Source organism: Trichoderma atroviride, chromosome 7, assembly GCF_020647795.1.
Source record: "Trichoderma atroviride chromosome 7, complete sequence".
Classification (NCBI taxonomy): Eukaryota; Fungi; Ascomycota; class Sordariomycetes; order Hypocreales; family Hypocreaceae; genus Trichoderma; species Trichoderma atroviride.
Genome location: NC_089406.1, coordinates 3,569,304 through 3,584,286, shown reverse-complemented (window position 1 = coordinate 3,584,286; position 14,983 = coordinate 3,569,304). Strand labels below are relative to the sequence as shown.

The 14,983-nt window shown below is 50.6% G+C and overlaps 7 protein-coding genes across 7 annotated transcripts; 4 read left to right on the top strand and 3 right to left on the bottom strand.

Moving 5' to 3' along the window:
- Positions 1-77: 77 nt before the first annotated feature.
- TrAtP1_013190 (uncharacterized protein) lies at positions 78-672 on the top strand. The gene is made up of 2 exons (XM_066115823.1): positions 78-449; positions 502-672. The coding sequence occupies exon 1, from the start codon at positions 156-158 to the stop codon at positions 420-422; it is 267 nt and encodes an 88-aa protein (XP_065971923.1). The 5' UTR covers positions 78-155; the 3' UTR covers positions 423-449; positions 502-672.
- TrAtP1_013189 (uncharacterized protein) lies at positions 673-1,783 on the bottom strand. The gene is made up of 2 exons (XM_014088794.2): positions 1,618-1,783; positions 673-1,550 (listed from the first exon to the last, which is right to left on the bottom strand). Exons 1-2 carry the CDS (start codon positions 1,650-1,652, stop codon positions 884-886), a joined length of 702 nt encoding a protein of 233 aa, XP_013944269.1. The 5' UTR covers positions 1,653-1,783; the 3' UTR covers positions 673-883.
- A 242-nt stretch (positions 1,784-2,025) lies between these two features.
- TrAtP1_013188 (uncharacterized protein) lies at positions 2,026-3,802 on the top strand (the record flags this gene model as incomplete). Its single annotated transcript, XM_014088793.2, has 2 exons — positions 2,026-2,238; positions 2,306-3,802. 2 exons carry the CDS (start codon positions 2,026-2,028, stop codon positions 3,800-3,802), a joined length of 1,710 nt encoding a protein of 569 aa, XP_013944268.2.
- Positions 3,803-4,121: 319 nt separating this feature from the next.
- On the top strand, positions 4,122-4,382 carry TrAtP1_013187 (uncharacterized protein; the record flags this gene model as incomplete). Its single annotated transcript, XM_066115822.1, has 1 exon — positions 4,122-4,382. One exon carries the CDS (start codon positions 4,122-4,124, stop codon positions 4,380-4,382), a length of 261 nt encoding a protein of 86 aa, XP_065971922.1.
- Positions 4,383-6,036: 1,654 nt separating this feature from the next.
- Positions 6,037-7,954, top strand: TrAtP1_013186 (uncharacterized protein). Its single transcript, XM_014088319.2, has one exon. It carries the CDS (start codon positions 6,566-6,568, stop codon positions 7,508-7,510), a length of 945 nt encoding a protein of 314 aa, XP_013943794.2. The 5' UTR covers positions 6,037-6,565; the 3' UTR covers positions 7,511-7,954.
- Positions 7,955-8,094: 140 nt separating this feature from the next.
- Positions 8,095-11,266, bottom strand: TrAtP1_013185 (uncharacterized protein). The gene is made up of 16 exons (XM_066115821.1): positions 10,532-11,266; positions 10,362-10,461; positions 10,282-10,304; positions 10,190-10,227; positions 10,074-10,134; positions 9,980-10,021; positions 9,865-9,908; positions 9,737-9,814; positions 9,342-9,669; positions 9,192-9,270; positions 9,087-9,141; positions 8,850-9,018; positions 8,688-8,781; positions 8,574-8,628; positions 8,405-8,518; positions 8,095-8,345 (listed from the first exon to the last, which is right to left on the bottom strand). The coding sequence occupies exons 1-16, from the start codon at positions 10,724-10,726 to the stop codon at positions 8,192-8,194; spliced, it is 1,629 nt and encodes a 542-aa protein (XP_065971921.1). The 5' UTR covers positions 10,727-11,266; the 3' UTR covers positions 8,095-8,191.
- A 31-nt stretch (positions 11,267-11,297) lies between these two features.
- On the bottom strand, positions 11,298-14,608 carry TrAtP1_013184 (uncharacterized protein). Its single transcript, XM_014088791.2, has one exon. It carries the CDS (start codon positions 14,430-14,432, stop codon positions 11,688-11,690), a length of 2,745 nt encoding a protein of 914 aa, XP_013944266.1. The 5' UTR covers positions 14,433-14,608; the 3' UTR covers positions 11,298-11,687.
- Positions 14,609-14,983: the final 375 nt, after the last annotated feature.

Genomic DNA, 14,983 nt, shown 5'->3' with positions numbered 1-14,983 from the left:
CTAGAAAATGAACCTCGGCTTACTAAGACCCTGTGCAGCAATTCCATCATAGCGACTTCATCCGGCTAATTGCCCAACTCTTAATCTCCAATCGTTCTTCCATTCATTCATCGCATTGAACCCGTTCTAAAACCTCTTTCTTTATTTCCCTTTGAATGATTGTACAACAAACTCAGCTCCCTCCCACCGCAATGACGCATCCCCAGCCCGCCCCATCAGCCGCTCAGCTGCAGGCAATCTGGAGCAAACACGCCTCGCCAGCTCACAACGCATCAACCACGCACCCCGTCTTCTTCACCGAGAGGCTGCGCAAGCCGTCTCATCCTGCGCCAGCTCCGGTGCCAGCTACGGTGTTTAGTCCTGTGGCGCAGGGTTACGTCTACCAGGAGCCGAGGAGCGGTGCGAATGCGCCAAAGTTATGAGTGAATGGGGTGTTTTGTTCATCCATGGTAAGTTGTGGTGATGCGGAAGAGCGTGTTTGCATTGAATCTGACCATCTAGATTTTTCTGCTTTTTTTTTATGTGTTTGTCTGTCAATGGGGATGTTGAACCAATCGAGATACCATATGAGGTGGATTTTGTGTGTATTATTTGTTGGCCTGAATGGTACAGAATAGAAGGGCGAAAGAAGGGCGATGTCCATAATACTTGCTTGCGCATTGAAAGAGAAGATAAAATAAATAGCATTGCATTATCACTAAAGCTCAAGTACTTCCAGCCTAGGTTCCGTTTATTCACAAGCAGTAAAATACCTCGAGGCGCATAATCCCCTTGACTCCCATAACCATCAAATCCCTATTATCAATACACATACAGCATCTAGGCTTGCTATTCCCATCATAAGAGAAGAAGAAGAAAGAAAGAAACAATCACACTCTGTCCGTCAGCCCTTGACCGAGATGATTATTATCATCAGGATAAGAACCACAACCAAAATGAGGAGCGCCATGAGCTTCACATTCTTCCACCACATCTGCCGCTTCAAGCCGCGGCTCCGGACCCGGAAATCTCGAGCACTGTTCCCCAGCCTGTCCGTCTTGTCAACGAGCAAGTCGATCCTCTCGCCTCGCTCGAGCAAGCTTTCGATATTCTTCGTCATGATGCCTCTAACATCATCAATCTCCCGCTTCGCATTGCCAATCGCGTCGTTCATGCCGCCGCTCGTCGTGCCAAACTCCACCATCAGGCTCTTCATCTCGGCGTTGAACGAGCCGGCGCCGTAGTTGGGCATGTCGGCAAAGTCGCTGCTCTCGGGGAACTTTTCGAAAAAGCGCTTGCGAATCTCCAACAGGTAGCCGAATGGGACGCGACGGCCTAGCGATCCGTCTGCGATGACGAGAAAAGTCAGGCCGCCGGCGGCCGGGTGGTCAGGATAGTCGGATGGCGCCTCGGCGACATAGTGAATCTGGTGCGAGCCGTGGGTGTACGTCAACTTCTGGGGGGTCGAGTGCTCGATCTTTGGCAGGATGAGAGAGGCGAGAGATGAGGTCTGTGAAGAGGCAGAGGTGGTGCACTCGGATAGGATTGTTGTTTCGTGGGCGATGCAGGAGCTGCGGCGGTGATGCTTTGTTAGCAGACAAGACGCTGGGAATCACTGGAAAAGGAGCTTGGACGCACTAAAGGAGCGGAGTTGCAGCTGAAGAGGACGCCATGGCGGCGATGGATGCTGCGGCGCTAGAATAAGGATATAAAGGTTGGAGCTTTGGTATCTGTTGGAGGATAGAGAAAGTGGGAGCGCGCAATCGACGAAATCCGGTTGCCTGTGGTGTTGTAAGACCAAGAGATGGAGAGGCTAAAGTGAACAAGAGTGAAACTATGACGAAACTCCATCCACAGTTTGCCGTCTTGGCTGCAGGCGGCCAAACGCTAATCCGCCGCCGAGAAAATTCCGTGAATGGCATGAAAAGTTGGATGCAATCTCAAGAATATGTAGGGTAGGTGTGATTGGTGAAAGACGAGAACAATTGGTGTTTTCTTTTCATTTTACAGCTATATCATGATACTGGCCGTCTCTACACCGCTGTCATGAGAGCTGTGGCCCGCAACGGCGCTTTCAGAGGCCAGCTTGGAGCATCATGTCTGCGGCGGCATCTCTCAACCACATCCCACCTTTGGCGGGCGCCTCTTCCCAAGACCCAGCCTGTGAAGCAGAAAACGACGGCAAACAAGGGAAGCTTGGCTGCTGCGCTCTCAAAATTGCATTCGTCAAAGCCTGCACCCCACTCTCGAGTTGATTCAGTAAGTTTCGCTACTACGCTTGGACAAGGAAAATAGAGAGAAGGCTCATGCTTACGCTTAAACTCAGGTTAGCCATGGCCATGATCCCAACACGCGGCTGCGGCTTGACTTTGGCAAATACTCTGGACGGCACAAGCTATTCCGCTCCACTGTGCTGCATCGCTTTCAAATTGTGCTGAACAAGCTGGGAGCAGCTCGGGTGGGCGTCACGTTCAGCGAAGATGAGCTGAGTCGCCACTCGGCCGTCTTCATGGACGCCATTGACCATGCATTCTCGCTGGCGGAAAAGGGAATCACTCGCCGTGACAAGAACCCGCTGTTTTGGAATCTGCGCGATGCCTTTGTTTCTGGAGATATCAAGGGCCTTACCAAGGAGGTCCACTACTCGTTCCAGTCCTTCATCTTCGGCCAGCGCTTCCCCAAGAACATCGAGGACAGCCACAAGCGTCTGCTTGACTTTCGGTTCCCCTACGAGTGGTTTCCCGCGACGCGGACGATGCAGCGCACCATCCATGTCCACGTCGGGCCCACCAACTCTGGCAAGACGTACAATGCGCTCAAGGCGCTGGAGAGCTCCAAATGCGGCGTCTACGCAGGGCCTCTCCGGCTGCTCGCCACCGAAGTGTACCAGCGCTTCAAGGCGAAGAATATCCCCTGCGCTCTCATTACCGGCGAAGAAGTGCGCATCCCTGAAAACACAGACCAGTACTTTTCAAGCTGTACGGTTGAGATGATTCCGCTGAATACCCGCTTCGACGTTGCGGTCATCGACGAGATCCAGATGATTGCTGATGCGGATCGTGGAAATGCCTGGACCGCAGCCGTGCTGGGCGTACAGGCCAAAGAGGTTCACGTTTGTGGCGAAGAGCGAGCTGTAAAGGTCATACAACAAATGTGCGCCAGCGTGGGAGACAAGTGTGTTGTTCATCGGTATGAGCGTCTGAGTCCTCTCAAGACGATGGACAAGCCACTTGACAACGACTACAATCTCCTGCAAAAGGGAGATGCCATTGTTGCATTTAGCCGTGTGAATCTCCATTCACTGAAAACAAGCATAGAGAGGAAAACAGGACGGCGCTGTGCAATCATTTATGGATCACTGCCGCCAGAGGTTCGGGCCCAGCAAGCAGCGTTGTTCAATGACCCCGACAACGACTATGATTTCGTTGTCGCTAGCGATGCGATCGGCATGGGATTAAACCTTGAAATTCGACGTGTCATTATGGAATCTGTGACAAAGTTTGACGGCAGTCAAAATCGACTGCTGACTTTTCCCGAAATCAAACAGATTGGCGGTAGAGCAGGGAGATACAGATCAGCACAGAATCCAGATGGCTCGACTGATGAATCGGAAAAAGTCGGTCTTGTCACCACCATGGAACGGGCTGATTTGCGCAGTGTACAGCGAGCGTTCCAGAGAACTGTCGAAGACATTCAAGCAGCCTGCATTCAGCCTCCCGCAGGCATCGTGGAGCGATTCGCTTCATACTTCCCAACCGATACCCCCCTTATCCTATATCCTCAAAAAAATCCAGGAGACGGCAACAGTCAGCTCGCTATATAAAATGGGCCTCGGATCTGACATTTTGGAAATCGCAGACATCATTCAGGATATTCCACTTACGATTCACGACAGGCTAACTTTCTGTTATTTACCCGTTGCGCTCCGCGCCGACCGAGCCGTGGACGTGCTCCGAGCTCTGGCACAGGTTGTAGCCACAAATTCCAAGGGCGATCTTCTTGACATTGAGGAAATCCCATTAGAGTTCCTCGACATCAACCCAGAAGACTTTTCAGGATCCGGCCAGCAATACCTCTCCAAGCTGGAAGCGCTACACGTTGCTCTGAACCAGTACGTGTGGCTCTCTTACCGCTACTCGGGCATGTTCCGCAGCCAAGCCCTGGCGTTCCACGTGCGGACGCTGGTCGAGGAGAAGCTCATGAAGACGCTGGAGTGGCTAAACTACAGCGACGAGCAGCTGGAGCGGAAGCGAGAGAGCAAGCGCCAGCAAGTCAAGACTCGCAATGCGAACCGGTCTGCGATTGGCGAGGGGCATGTGGAAGGTGTAGAGCAGCATCCGGATGATGATTTGGTGATTGATGAATTACCCGAGAGGACGAAACAAGAGGTGCCTGCTGTGTGATGGCAGCCCATCTACATTAACTTTTATCCGGTTTAGCCATGCACCCCTTGGTTTCATCTTTATTTGTCTGATGATATTAGATATGGTGTGGGGGATCAGTTTGGATGTGATGCTTCATATTTGGAAAAGAAGGAAAAGCACTTTGGAACGCATTTGCAATAGCTACGAGAAAGCTTTATTGCACTGTACGATAAACAGCATTGAATGGGGCAACATGGGGATTGTATGATTAGTATGGACATGCCCTGGAAAGGGCTAAACTACTTGAGCTGGATATTTCTGCAGCGCTTCTGTGGTGGTTATGTGTACAAAGACGGATGAGACATGAATGACTGGCAGGTATTAGCAGGTATTATGCTCTATATGGATTGGTCTGTTTTGATACAAAGATTAGTATTCTGCTGAATTGTAGAAAAACTGTCAAAGATTAGTCGTGGCATACGTGTACGTGGCGCAATATCCGATGAATTTGGAAAAGAGGTGAGAAATGAAGAAGAATGAACTGCAGCTATAATCATGTTGCTGATCCAGCCTCTCTTTATGTTGTTCTACTCGTCTATCCTCCTACAGTGCCCATCAAATGGTAATCTCGTCATCTACGACTTGCATCATTTGTGAGAATCGATTCAATAATTTATTCTTCTCCCTTACTTTTTCACACTTTAATCCATTTCTTCGTATCAAGTTTACCTCAATCATGCACATCATCTCACGTCTTTGGGATAAAGGTGGATGCCCTGCTCTGCGGGGAATTGCATTTGACAGCACCACTCTTATGCATGCGTTGTCGAGCTCTGCGACAATGGTGGAGCAAGACATGCCGCTGCTTTTGTACTAGATGCGTTTTGAGTTTTCGTATTAGTATTATTGAAATGGAAAATACTAATCACAGAAAGGGGAAAAAAACCTTGATGAGCGGTGGTTGCCATATGGTTGGTGTTTGCGTTCTGTAGAGCCTTTGACCTGGGTGTAGCATCTTGTATCTGCCATGGAAGGTAAGATGGCAGTATCGGAGTGAGCATGTCTTGCCTAGACGGGCAGTTGATGGATTTTGTGGGCATGTGCATGCAGGCAGTAGAGTTGCATTCTTATTGATAGCGACAATTTCAATAGCCCCATTGGATGTTGAACTGTAAATCTAGGCTCCACAAACCCGAGTTGCGAACAGGGAGCTTTGACGTTGCTCAGTTGGCACAAGAACTACAGTTTCACCGGCTACGGGTTAGATACTCATATAACAGGACCAAAATCATAAATTACTAGCTCATAATTAATATCTCCCAGAACATTCATCTATTAATATTCCAACTAGGTAGGCTTTTAGTGGGCATACTCCCCATTCAGAGGCTTGTCCATTGACTGGAGCCCCTAAAGTTTTCATGTGAGGCAATCCAAGGTCCAGCACTACCTGGCTCATGGCTTGGGCACTACCAGCGCCACATAACAAGTCGAATAATAAATAACTGAAGCGTAATCACTCTAAATGCTTTCCCACGCTGCCTCAAACGCCAATTCTACCCCAGCCGCTGCCTAAAGTGAAGCCTTCCGATTGGCCGTCACCTGGAGATACGGTCCACTGTTGCGTTCCTCTGCCTAGCTCTAGCAGCTCTAGCACGAGCTCTAGCACCAGCTCCAGCTCTATAGAGGACCTGAACCTTGAAACATACACCGCGATTCACCTACTCTTGCTCATTTGCCCGTCTTTTTTTCTACAGAACAGTCTGCAGCGTCTTTTGCACGAGACTCTATATTCTTAATCCCTTGAACATCCGCTATAAATAAATTTTGCGTCCTTCTTCTTTGTTGCGTGCGGTTCAACAGCATCAGGCAACTGTCATTGCTACCAGAAAACAGCGTTCGCGCTTGCCTTGCATCAGAGCTGAACTCTTCACCTGACAGTGAACGCGCTTCTTTCTTCCTTTCTCCCCTTCTCCCTCTGTTCACTTCTTCTTTCATCTTCATCCATTCAACATCTCTTGCTGCTACGCTTCCAAACGTCTTCACGTTCAACATACATATATCGCATTCGACCCGGATTCTTCCATCTCCATCTTATCTCGCCATCATTTGCTCGTCTCTTTACCAGAGCCGCCAAACCCCAAACCCCAAGTTGGAACCCCCAAAGCCTCTTCCTACCGCCTCATTGCTTCGAATCACCCACCTCCTCCAGCCACGACGAAGAAATGGACGGCTCAGCAAAAAGGGCCGTCGTGCGTTCAGCGCCCTACAGCTTCCGCGCCCCAAGCCCGCCGATAATCCACATCCCTCTCCAGCAGCACTCCGGCGTCGAAAAGCACAGCATAGCGCCTTCGTATCGCCTTGTCAAGTTCGCACAGCTCTCGGACGATGAAGTCGCCATCATTACCGGCAACAGGACCCAGACCGCCCAGTATCGAGAAGCCTGGCTATACGAGTGGCGCAGAGACGCACATTCCATCCTCGATTTCATCTACCTGGGCCCTACCAGCGTCGTTCGGGATGAAAAGTATATGCAGCGAGAGGTTTTCAGCATGATGATCATTGTCCGCGATGCTCGGGCCCCCAGAGACTACCCCAGCGCGCGAGCGGCGTCCGCAAGGCTTGGTATTTCTCAAGTCTACATCGATGTCAACCCAGATAATCAGCTTCCATCTTTCTATAAAATGATCAACCAAGTCAATAACCATCTTTTGGCTGTAAATGGCCCTCAAGCGAGCGCATCGGACGACGCCTCGCAACCTGCTCGGACACCGATGGGCAAGATTCTAGTTACTTGCGACTCTGGCAACGATCTCTCGCCTACTTTGGTGGCCGCCTATCTCATGGTCATGTATGGGCTGTCTTTTCAATCTGGCTTTGGATACGTCACTTCGCAGAGGTTCTGCTGTGTATTCGATGCAAAGTCGAAAGAAGCTCTGCGGACGTGGCAAGACCTGCTTGAAGCCAGCGCTGCCGTGGCCCGCCATTCGCAACATCATGCAGCTGCATTGGGACCAGCAATTCACAACAAAGCCAACGAAAATACCAAACGCCGCCTTGACACCATGTTGAGCGAAGAGAAAACATTTGTAGACTGTTGGCCAGTTGGCGACTGCGAGCGATTTGAGGGCCGACCAACCTTTGTACCGTTTATGGAACTTGACGGTTGATAAAGAGTCTTTGACGATGATGCGTTTTTTGCAAGACAAGAAAGGAGATGCATGTATGGGTGGACTGCCCTTGGAGTTGGAACAAGAGAAAGGAATTGGAATAGGCGTTACAGGGGCGAAAAATGGACTATTTGCGGATACCAATTAGTACGATTGTTTTCACTTTTGCAGCACGATTATACACACGGGCTTCATTATCGAGGCCGGCCAAGGACAACTGATGCAATGGGTATGCGCTGTGGATTAATGCTATGGACCATTGAATATTCTTTGGTGGTTGCATCAAGGCAGGCAACATTCTTGTCGCACATTATGTTAGCCGACTTTTATAGCAGTTCGCTTTTATGCGCTTTAAGGCGTGTGGGAAATTGGCATTGGAACAAGGTACTTTTGGAGACATGATACCTGTTGGCCCTTTACATAGATATAATAATAATTCTCTCGACATTATTGGTTGCGTGACGTGATTATCATGAGAGCATGCTATTTCTAAGAAAATGATCAAATCAAAAGGAATGTTGATCCCTCTACGCTGCAATTTGTGATACATGCCGAGCATTGTTGTATTACACGTCTTCCAATAAGACATGTCCTAGTGGTCAATCATGTTACACCGCGTCCTTTTAGTCCTTATCAAGGTGATTCTGCGTGTAACCAGTCACATCTTGCTTAAGCCCTCCATCACTGTGTACGACTCTGGTTCCGGCTCTCCTTGACGCCCCCTTTTACCAGCACCACGGTCTGCATCCGCTGCTCGGCCTCAGTCACAGTCTTGGACCATCTCCATGCGGGGATCCTGCGCTCGTACAGCTCGTCAATCTCAGCTGCGGATCGGCTATACACAAAGATTAGATGAGGCCGTTTTTTTTTTCTTTTTCGAATTAGTCGACTTACCCTGAGGTCTCTGGGACGTAGAGCCACATGATGATGCAGATGGGCACGGAGAAGGCGGCGTAGACGAAGCCGGCTTTGAGACTTAGGTGCAGGAGCATGGGCGGTGTAGCGTAGCTTTTAAAAGTGTTAGCTAGATGGATTTTGAATAGTTGGTTTGGGTGAAGCATACCAGGTGGCAATGCCTGTGATGGAGTTGAAGAAGAAGGTGATGGGCCCGGTCTTGACTGTATCAATGTTAGCAAACACAACAGCTGGTTAACTAGGAGTAAGTTTTAAAACTTGCCTCGAAGAAGAGCAGAGGGAAGTTCGGCCGAGAAGACGTAGTACGACATGACAATGACTTGGTAGCAAAATGTCCACAAGCAACAGATTACCAGCTATAGAAGCATGTTAGCTGACCAAATATTCCTTTCCAACTTGGTTCTATAGATGAAGAGAGACGCACAAGAGCGGTGCCCGCGGCGGCGTTTCCGGTTGTCGCGCCCGTCCAGAACAAGCCGCCGACGACGAAGAGGACCACGCAGACGAGGGTCTCGCACGAGTTGACTATAGTGCGACGGCCGAGTTTGTCGGTGGATAGGGACCATAGCAAGACGGCAAGGAGGTTGCAGCAGCTAAAATGGGAAGAGATGAGTAACGATTGGAGAATGCAACGGGTGAAGGGTTGGCGTGTTCAACTCACCTGAGAATTACAGTGCCGAGGAACGGGTCGTTTAGGCCGGCAAGAGAGAAAAAGTCTATGATTGTTAGCAGCTAGTTCAGGCGAGGATGGGATATGATGACACACAGGTTGAGTATGTGTTGATGATGGCGAGGCCGGCGAATTGCTGAGATACACTGAGAATCACGACAATAAAGGCGCGTTTCTAGCGATTATTCATTAGTCCTCGGTTCATTTCCTTTTGGAGCCAGACAGAAACAGATCCCGCCTACTCACCAAATTAAGACCCTTGAAAACATGGCGATAGCTCGGCGCCTCCTGCAACACCTCCCTCTCATGCGCAATCGTCCTCACGATGATGCCATACTCCTCCTCAAAGTCAAACCCTTCAACACCTCCATAGAGCTGCTTCAACGACTTGATTGCCCTTTCCTTGTTGTCGTGGCGGGCGTGGAACCAGGGCGACTCGGGGATGAAGACCCAGCAGACAATCATGAGCGCGACGGGGGCCCAGATGATGCGCATGGCGAGGAGGTAGTTGTCGGGGTGTTTCTTGTTGAGCTGCTGCATCATGACAGAGACGATGATGCCGCCAATGTTGCTCCTGTTTAGGGTAAGTTTGGGGGGGTAACAATAGGGATGATGACTGGGAGTTTTGTGAGGGAACGTACCAGACTGCTTGGAAGGTGACCAAGCCGCCGCGGATCTTGTTTGGGCAGATTTCCATGACGTATATTTGGCAGGTGATTCTAATCTGGTCAGTAAGGAGTCCGGAGCATATCAATGTTTGAAAGCTTACTGAAGGACACCTATACCTGCGCCGTTGCACAGCTTGGCGATGGCCTATAATGCTGGAAGTCAGCACGTGTAGTCGTCAACGATATCACGTCGCTGTCCTGTATTATTCAGCGTACCCATACACCTGGCGATTTCGCCGTATTGAGGAGAACACAGCCCTAGAGACAATTGTCAGCTCGTTGTCATGCTCTTGCCCACAATCTCACTCACAATGACGAGCCATATCCACGCAATGTAAAAGGACACTTTGCGGCCGAACTTGTCTGCGACCCTGGTGTGAGTTAGCCATCGTAGGGCTTTTCAAGATGTGCTGCATGACGACGTACCAAGCAATGTGCGTAAGTGTGATGATTTGGCCAACGTTCTATGTTCATCAGCATCAGTGATTTGTTTCAAGTCAAGGTATTGAGAGGCATACCAGAAGAGCACTCCAGGTGGATACTATATTCTATAAATCAGCTTCCCATACTCATGGAAATACACAACACAATTGCTTACACCAAGTCGGATCAAGTGCCCTCACGCCGCCCTCGCCCTTGACCGAGCCAAACTGCTTGATGAAGCCAGCATTGGCAACGATACTGCCTCCCGCACCGAGCTATATTATCTCGTATCAGATGAGGTGCTACGACTAAGCGTCAAGCCAATGTTGTAAAAGTTTGACTCACTTCGAAGCCCTCGCAGACGTAGCCAGTGTACACCGCGAGCGAGACGAGAACGACTCGCCTAAAGACCCAGAGCGTGCGAGGGATGGATAATTCATCGAATCTCGACTTGACGAGGCCGTATGCTTCATCCTTTGTCACGTCGTCGGCTGTAACATTGTCGTCGAGGGCTACCTCGGGCTTCTCGGACTGATTCATCGTCGGCTGCTATGGTTCCTAGAGTTGAAAAATCAACGGTGCCGTAAAGGTTCTGCACATGTGTCGGATAGAAACAAGCTGAAGAAGCGGCTGGATGGCAGATGTGCCAATATATTCCTTGCCAGTCAGCCGATAATCAGCACAGCGGCCATATACAGGGATAAAGAAGCAAGGCCCTTCAAATGGCTGGCGCTTATACAAGTCCATTGACTGTTAAGCCATACCAAACTCTCTCCGCATCTTTCCCCAGCTTGCTTTTTGCATATCTCGTGCCATGCAATCGATAGATTCTAGAATCGCGTCTACAACTAAGAAGCGAGTGATCTCTTGGCCTTCCTCGGCGAGTTAGTATCCAATTACCTGCGCCGCAGCTACACACCATCATCACCGTCGGCCCGGAAAGAATCCCCCCTCGTCCAAAGCTAATCTCATTCCAGATTCTCAAATCCCGCGAAGGATCGTGGACTAGCCAGTTGCTTGGCTAGCGCATGGGCATGGGGCAGATGAATATGCCGGGGGCCCCGCAAGCACTGAGACGAAAAGCTGGGGTTTCGGTGACAGATATCACGAGGGGAGGGCGAATGCGGTGTGAAGAAGCTTGTGACGGGTTTCCAGCTTTTGGCGGTTGGGCCGCGGCAGTTCGGGGCGATTCAATGCGACATTACCTCGGGCTTAAAGGGGCCGAGGGTCGTTGGCGCCAACCGTGAAGAAGAATTGCCATGTTGCAGTAGACATGGAATTGGCTGCCTAGAGCAAGATTATGTTGGCCGAAATCGTCGAATCAGGGTGGCTGACAATATGGCTTCAAGATCCTTTCAAGCATCTAGACTGGTCTGCCCATTGACACTCTTTGAGTAAAACGCGAGGACTACCTGTTCGGTGAAGTGAGTCCAACATATGTCAACAGCGGTAATAGAAAGTTATAGATAGTCAATAGGTAAGTGTTAATAAACTCTCTATCTCATAATTCAAGCCGAAACGTAGAGCGCCCAAGCTCTGCTTTGGGAGGCCACTCGCCAGCCTTGTAACTGCAGGAAAACTCATAACTTCCAGATCCAATCTCAGTTCCCTTTTCGTCGCCTTGCCCTGTCACCTTCCAATCAGATGGCAAGATCACAACGGCCTTTGAGTTGGGTGGAATAGTGACTGCAAGGTTAAATGTCCCATTCTCATCAATCTTCCATGAGGAGACGATTCGCCCGTATACGCTTTCGTATTCTACCTTGGCATTTGTTATCGTGCCACCTGGGACAGGCCGTATCTTAATCTTTCGCCACCCGGGCTCAAGTGGGCTTATCCCGCCCACAGTCTTATGCAGCCAATTCACAACGGAGCCCAGTGCGTAGTGATTGAAGCTCGTCATGGAGCCCGGGTTGATGGTTCCGTCTGGCATCATGCTATCCCATCTTTCCCATATAGTAGTCGCGCCCATTGTAATTGGATAGAGCCAAGACGGACAGGATTGTTCCAGCAGCATGCGGTAGGCTAGTTGGGAGTTGCCAGTATCGGAGAGCGCATGCGTGATCAGAGGTGTTCCCACAAAGCCGGTCGCTATCCGGTATCTGGCCGCGTGAACCAAGTGACTGAGGCGGCTTGCAGCTTTCGTGATCTGGTCTTTTCGGTCGAATAGACCAAATGAAATGGCAAGCGAATAAGCAGTCTGTGTATCGCTAACAAGAAGCCCCGATGGCGTGGTGTATTCGTCTTGAAACGCCTTTCTCACCCTTGTGGCCTCTTTAGTGTAGTGAGATGCGTCTTTCTCCTCTCCAAGCAGCGCGCTGACCTTGGATATGGTTTCGAGCACTCGAACCAAGTAGGCATCTGCGACGAAAAGACTGTCAGTAAGACCCTTTCCTGGTTCTTCCGGCGGAGCAGATGGGTCCAGCCAGTCGCCAAATTGCCAGACATTCTGATCCCAAAGACCGTTTGGCCCTCGAGGGATGCCCTTGTCAACCCAGGCCTTCATGCTATCATATTGTCTTCGCAGCACCTCTACGTCGCGAGAACTATTGTATGAATCCCATGGCGTCAAGACAGTAACGTCGTGCCAGACAGACTGGGGGCCCGGTGGCCAGGCGGGAATGTCAAACACATCTGGGACTACCAATCCGGGAACTCCATGTCTCCTCTCTTCCAAATGCTCGGCCGCAACATCACTGAGCCAGCTACCGATAAAGCCGCTCGTGTTGAAGAGGAAATTTGCCGACGGGCTGAATACCTGAATATCTCCAGTCCAACCAAGTCGCTCGTCACGCTGGGGGCAGTCGGTGGGCACAGAGAGAAAATTGCCCTTCATGCTCCATAGCGCATTTTGATGCAGCTTGTTGATGAGAGGTTCGGAGCACGAGAACCACCCAGTACGATTCATGTCACTATGCATCACGAGAGCTGTGATCTCATCGTGACTAGGCAGTCCCTCATTGTCTGGCCAGCCATCGACTTGAACGTAGCGAAAGCCGTGGAAAGTGAACTTTGGCGACCATGTTGATGGCTGATGCTGAGATAAAGCCACGTTATCAACCGGGCGGGCGCCTCTCAATGGTCGAGTGCCAAGCTCGCCATGCTCGAGGACCTCGGCATGGCTAAATGATATCTTGTGCCCGTCAGGGGCTGAGGTAGGAAGACGCACTTGGAGCTTTCCAACGAGATTTTGGCCAAAGTCGACAAGGGTCTGGCCAGATTTTGACTTGAAGATGTTGACAGGAACTATTTCCTCCATGACGCGTACAGGTGGCGAGTCAGAAACCACAAGACTTGCAGACGGGAATGCTAGTTCTTCGGTCGACGCCCACGAACCATCGCCAAGAGCTGGGTCCAAAGTCCAATCTTTTTGCTCCTGACGGGAATCGTAGTCTTCTCCATCGTAGATTTCGCTACGGGTGACTGCACTGTGGTGGGATTTCCAGTTCTTGTCCGATGCCAGCGTATACGTCTCGCCAGTCTCGTAGACGACTTCGAGCTGCGCGATGAATGCCAGCCTGCTCCCATAGAAGCAGCGCTTGTTGTCCATTCCCAGCCGACCAGCGAACCAGCCCTCGGCAACTTCGACGCCGAGCACGTTGGAGCTCTTTGGAGTCAGGACTGCTGCAACGTCGAATATCTGATAGGCGTGCCTGTGGCCATAGCTTGTCCATCCAGGCGCCATTTCCTCGGTGCCGATGCGGTGGCCATTGACGTATGCTGTGTAGACGCCATGGGCTGTGATGTACAGGCGAGCTTTCGAGACCTTTGCCGAGTTCTCAGGCAGAGAGAATGACTTTCGGAACAGCACTGGCCGTATTGGCTCGTTGCTGTTGGACAAGAGCGTCGAAGCCGTCAGCTTTGCGACCCAGTCTTGCTTGTCCAGCAGCGCGGCCTCGACGACGGCGACATCAGACCACTCTGTGCTTTCTGCTGCTTCTTTTCCGTCTGCGTCGAGCTTCTTTCCATGGGCTTTAATCTTGATCCAGGCAGATTCGCGCGATCGGAGTGCATGACTTGGCCAGGGCACCAGAACAGAATCGGAGCTTTGTATTTGGTAGCTGCTGATCGTCTCTGCCTTGTCGCGACCTTGGCGACCAATCTGGATCTCATACGACTCTTGCTCCCAGCGTTTTGAATCAGCGTCGCCAGAGAAGCGCCAGGAAATGCGAGGCGTGGCATGGCCAACACCAAAGCCAGAGGGGTGGTGCTCAAAAGAGACGGAGGCAATGCGAACTGGAGACATGATGAGAGCGTGTGCCAGTGCCTATGCAGATACAGATACAGGGCTTTGGGTTCTAGTTCTAGGCGACGGACAGCCTTTATGCAATGTCTGTCACATGGTGAGCGGCGAATGAATATTCCAGCTGCTTTTCGGCTGGTGGATGTTGAAGCCAAGATGCGATTGTGAGATGAGAGAGGTTCAGGCTTCGGTGCAGCTCTGGCCGAGCCTATAACTTGGGATTACGCCAGCGGATTTTAGTGGCGGGGTTCTGGGGCTTTAGTGGCTTCGGCTGCTCCCGATGCTGCATCTCCACCATCTCCGCAGCGATATTCTTGTGCAATTTAATCGCCATGAAGAATTATTCCGACAATTTGAATGGCGTGGTGGAGACCTATCTATTCGATTCTCTTGGAACTTGGTTGAAGATTAGCAGTTGGGGCTGAGATGTGTATTCTGGCGTTGTGTAAAACTGGTGGAGTGTAGGAATCAAGATATATGCAAACTCTCATCTCTACAGGAAATGAATGAGCAATACATGTACCAAGCAATCCCAAATATGTATTCTCTTGTCA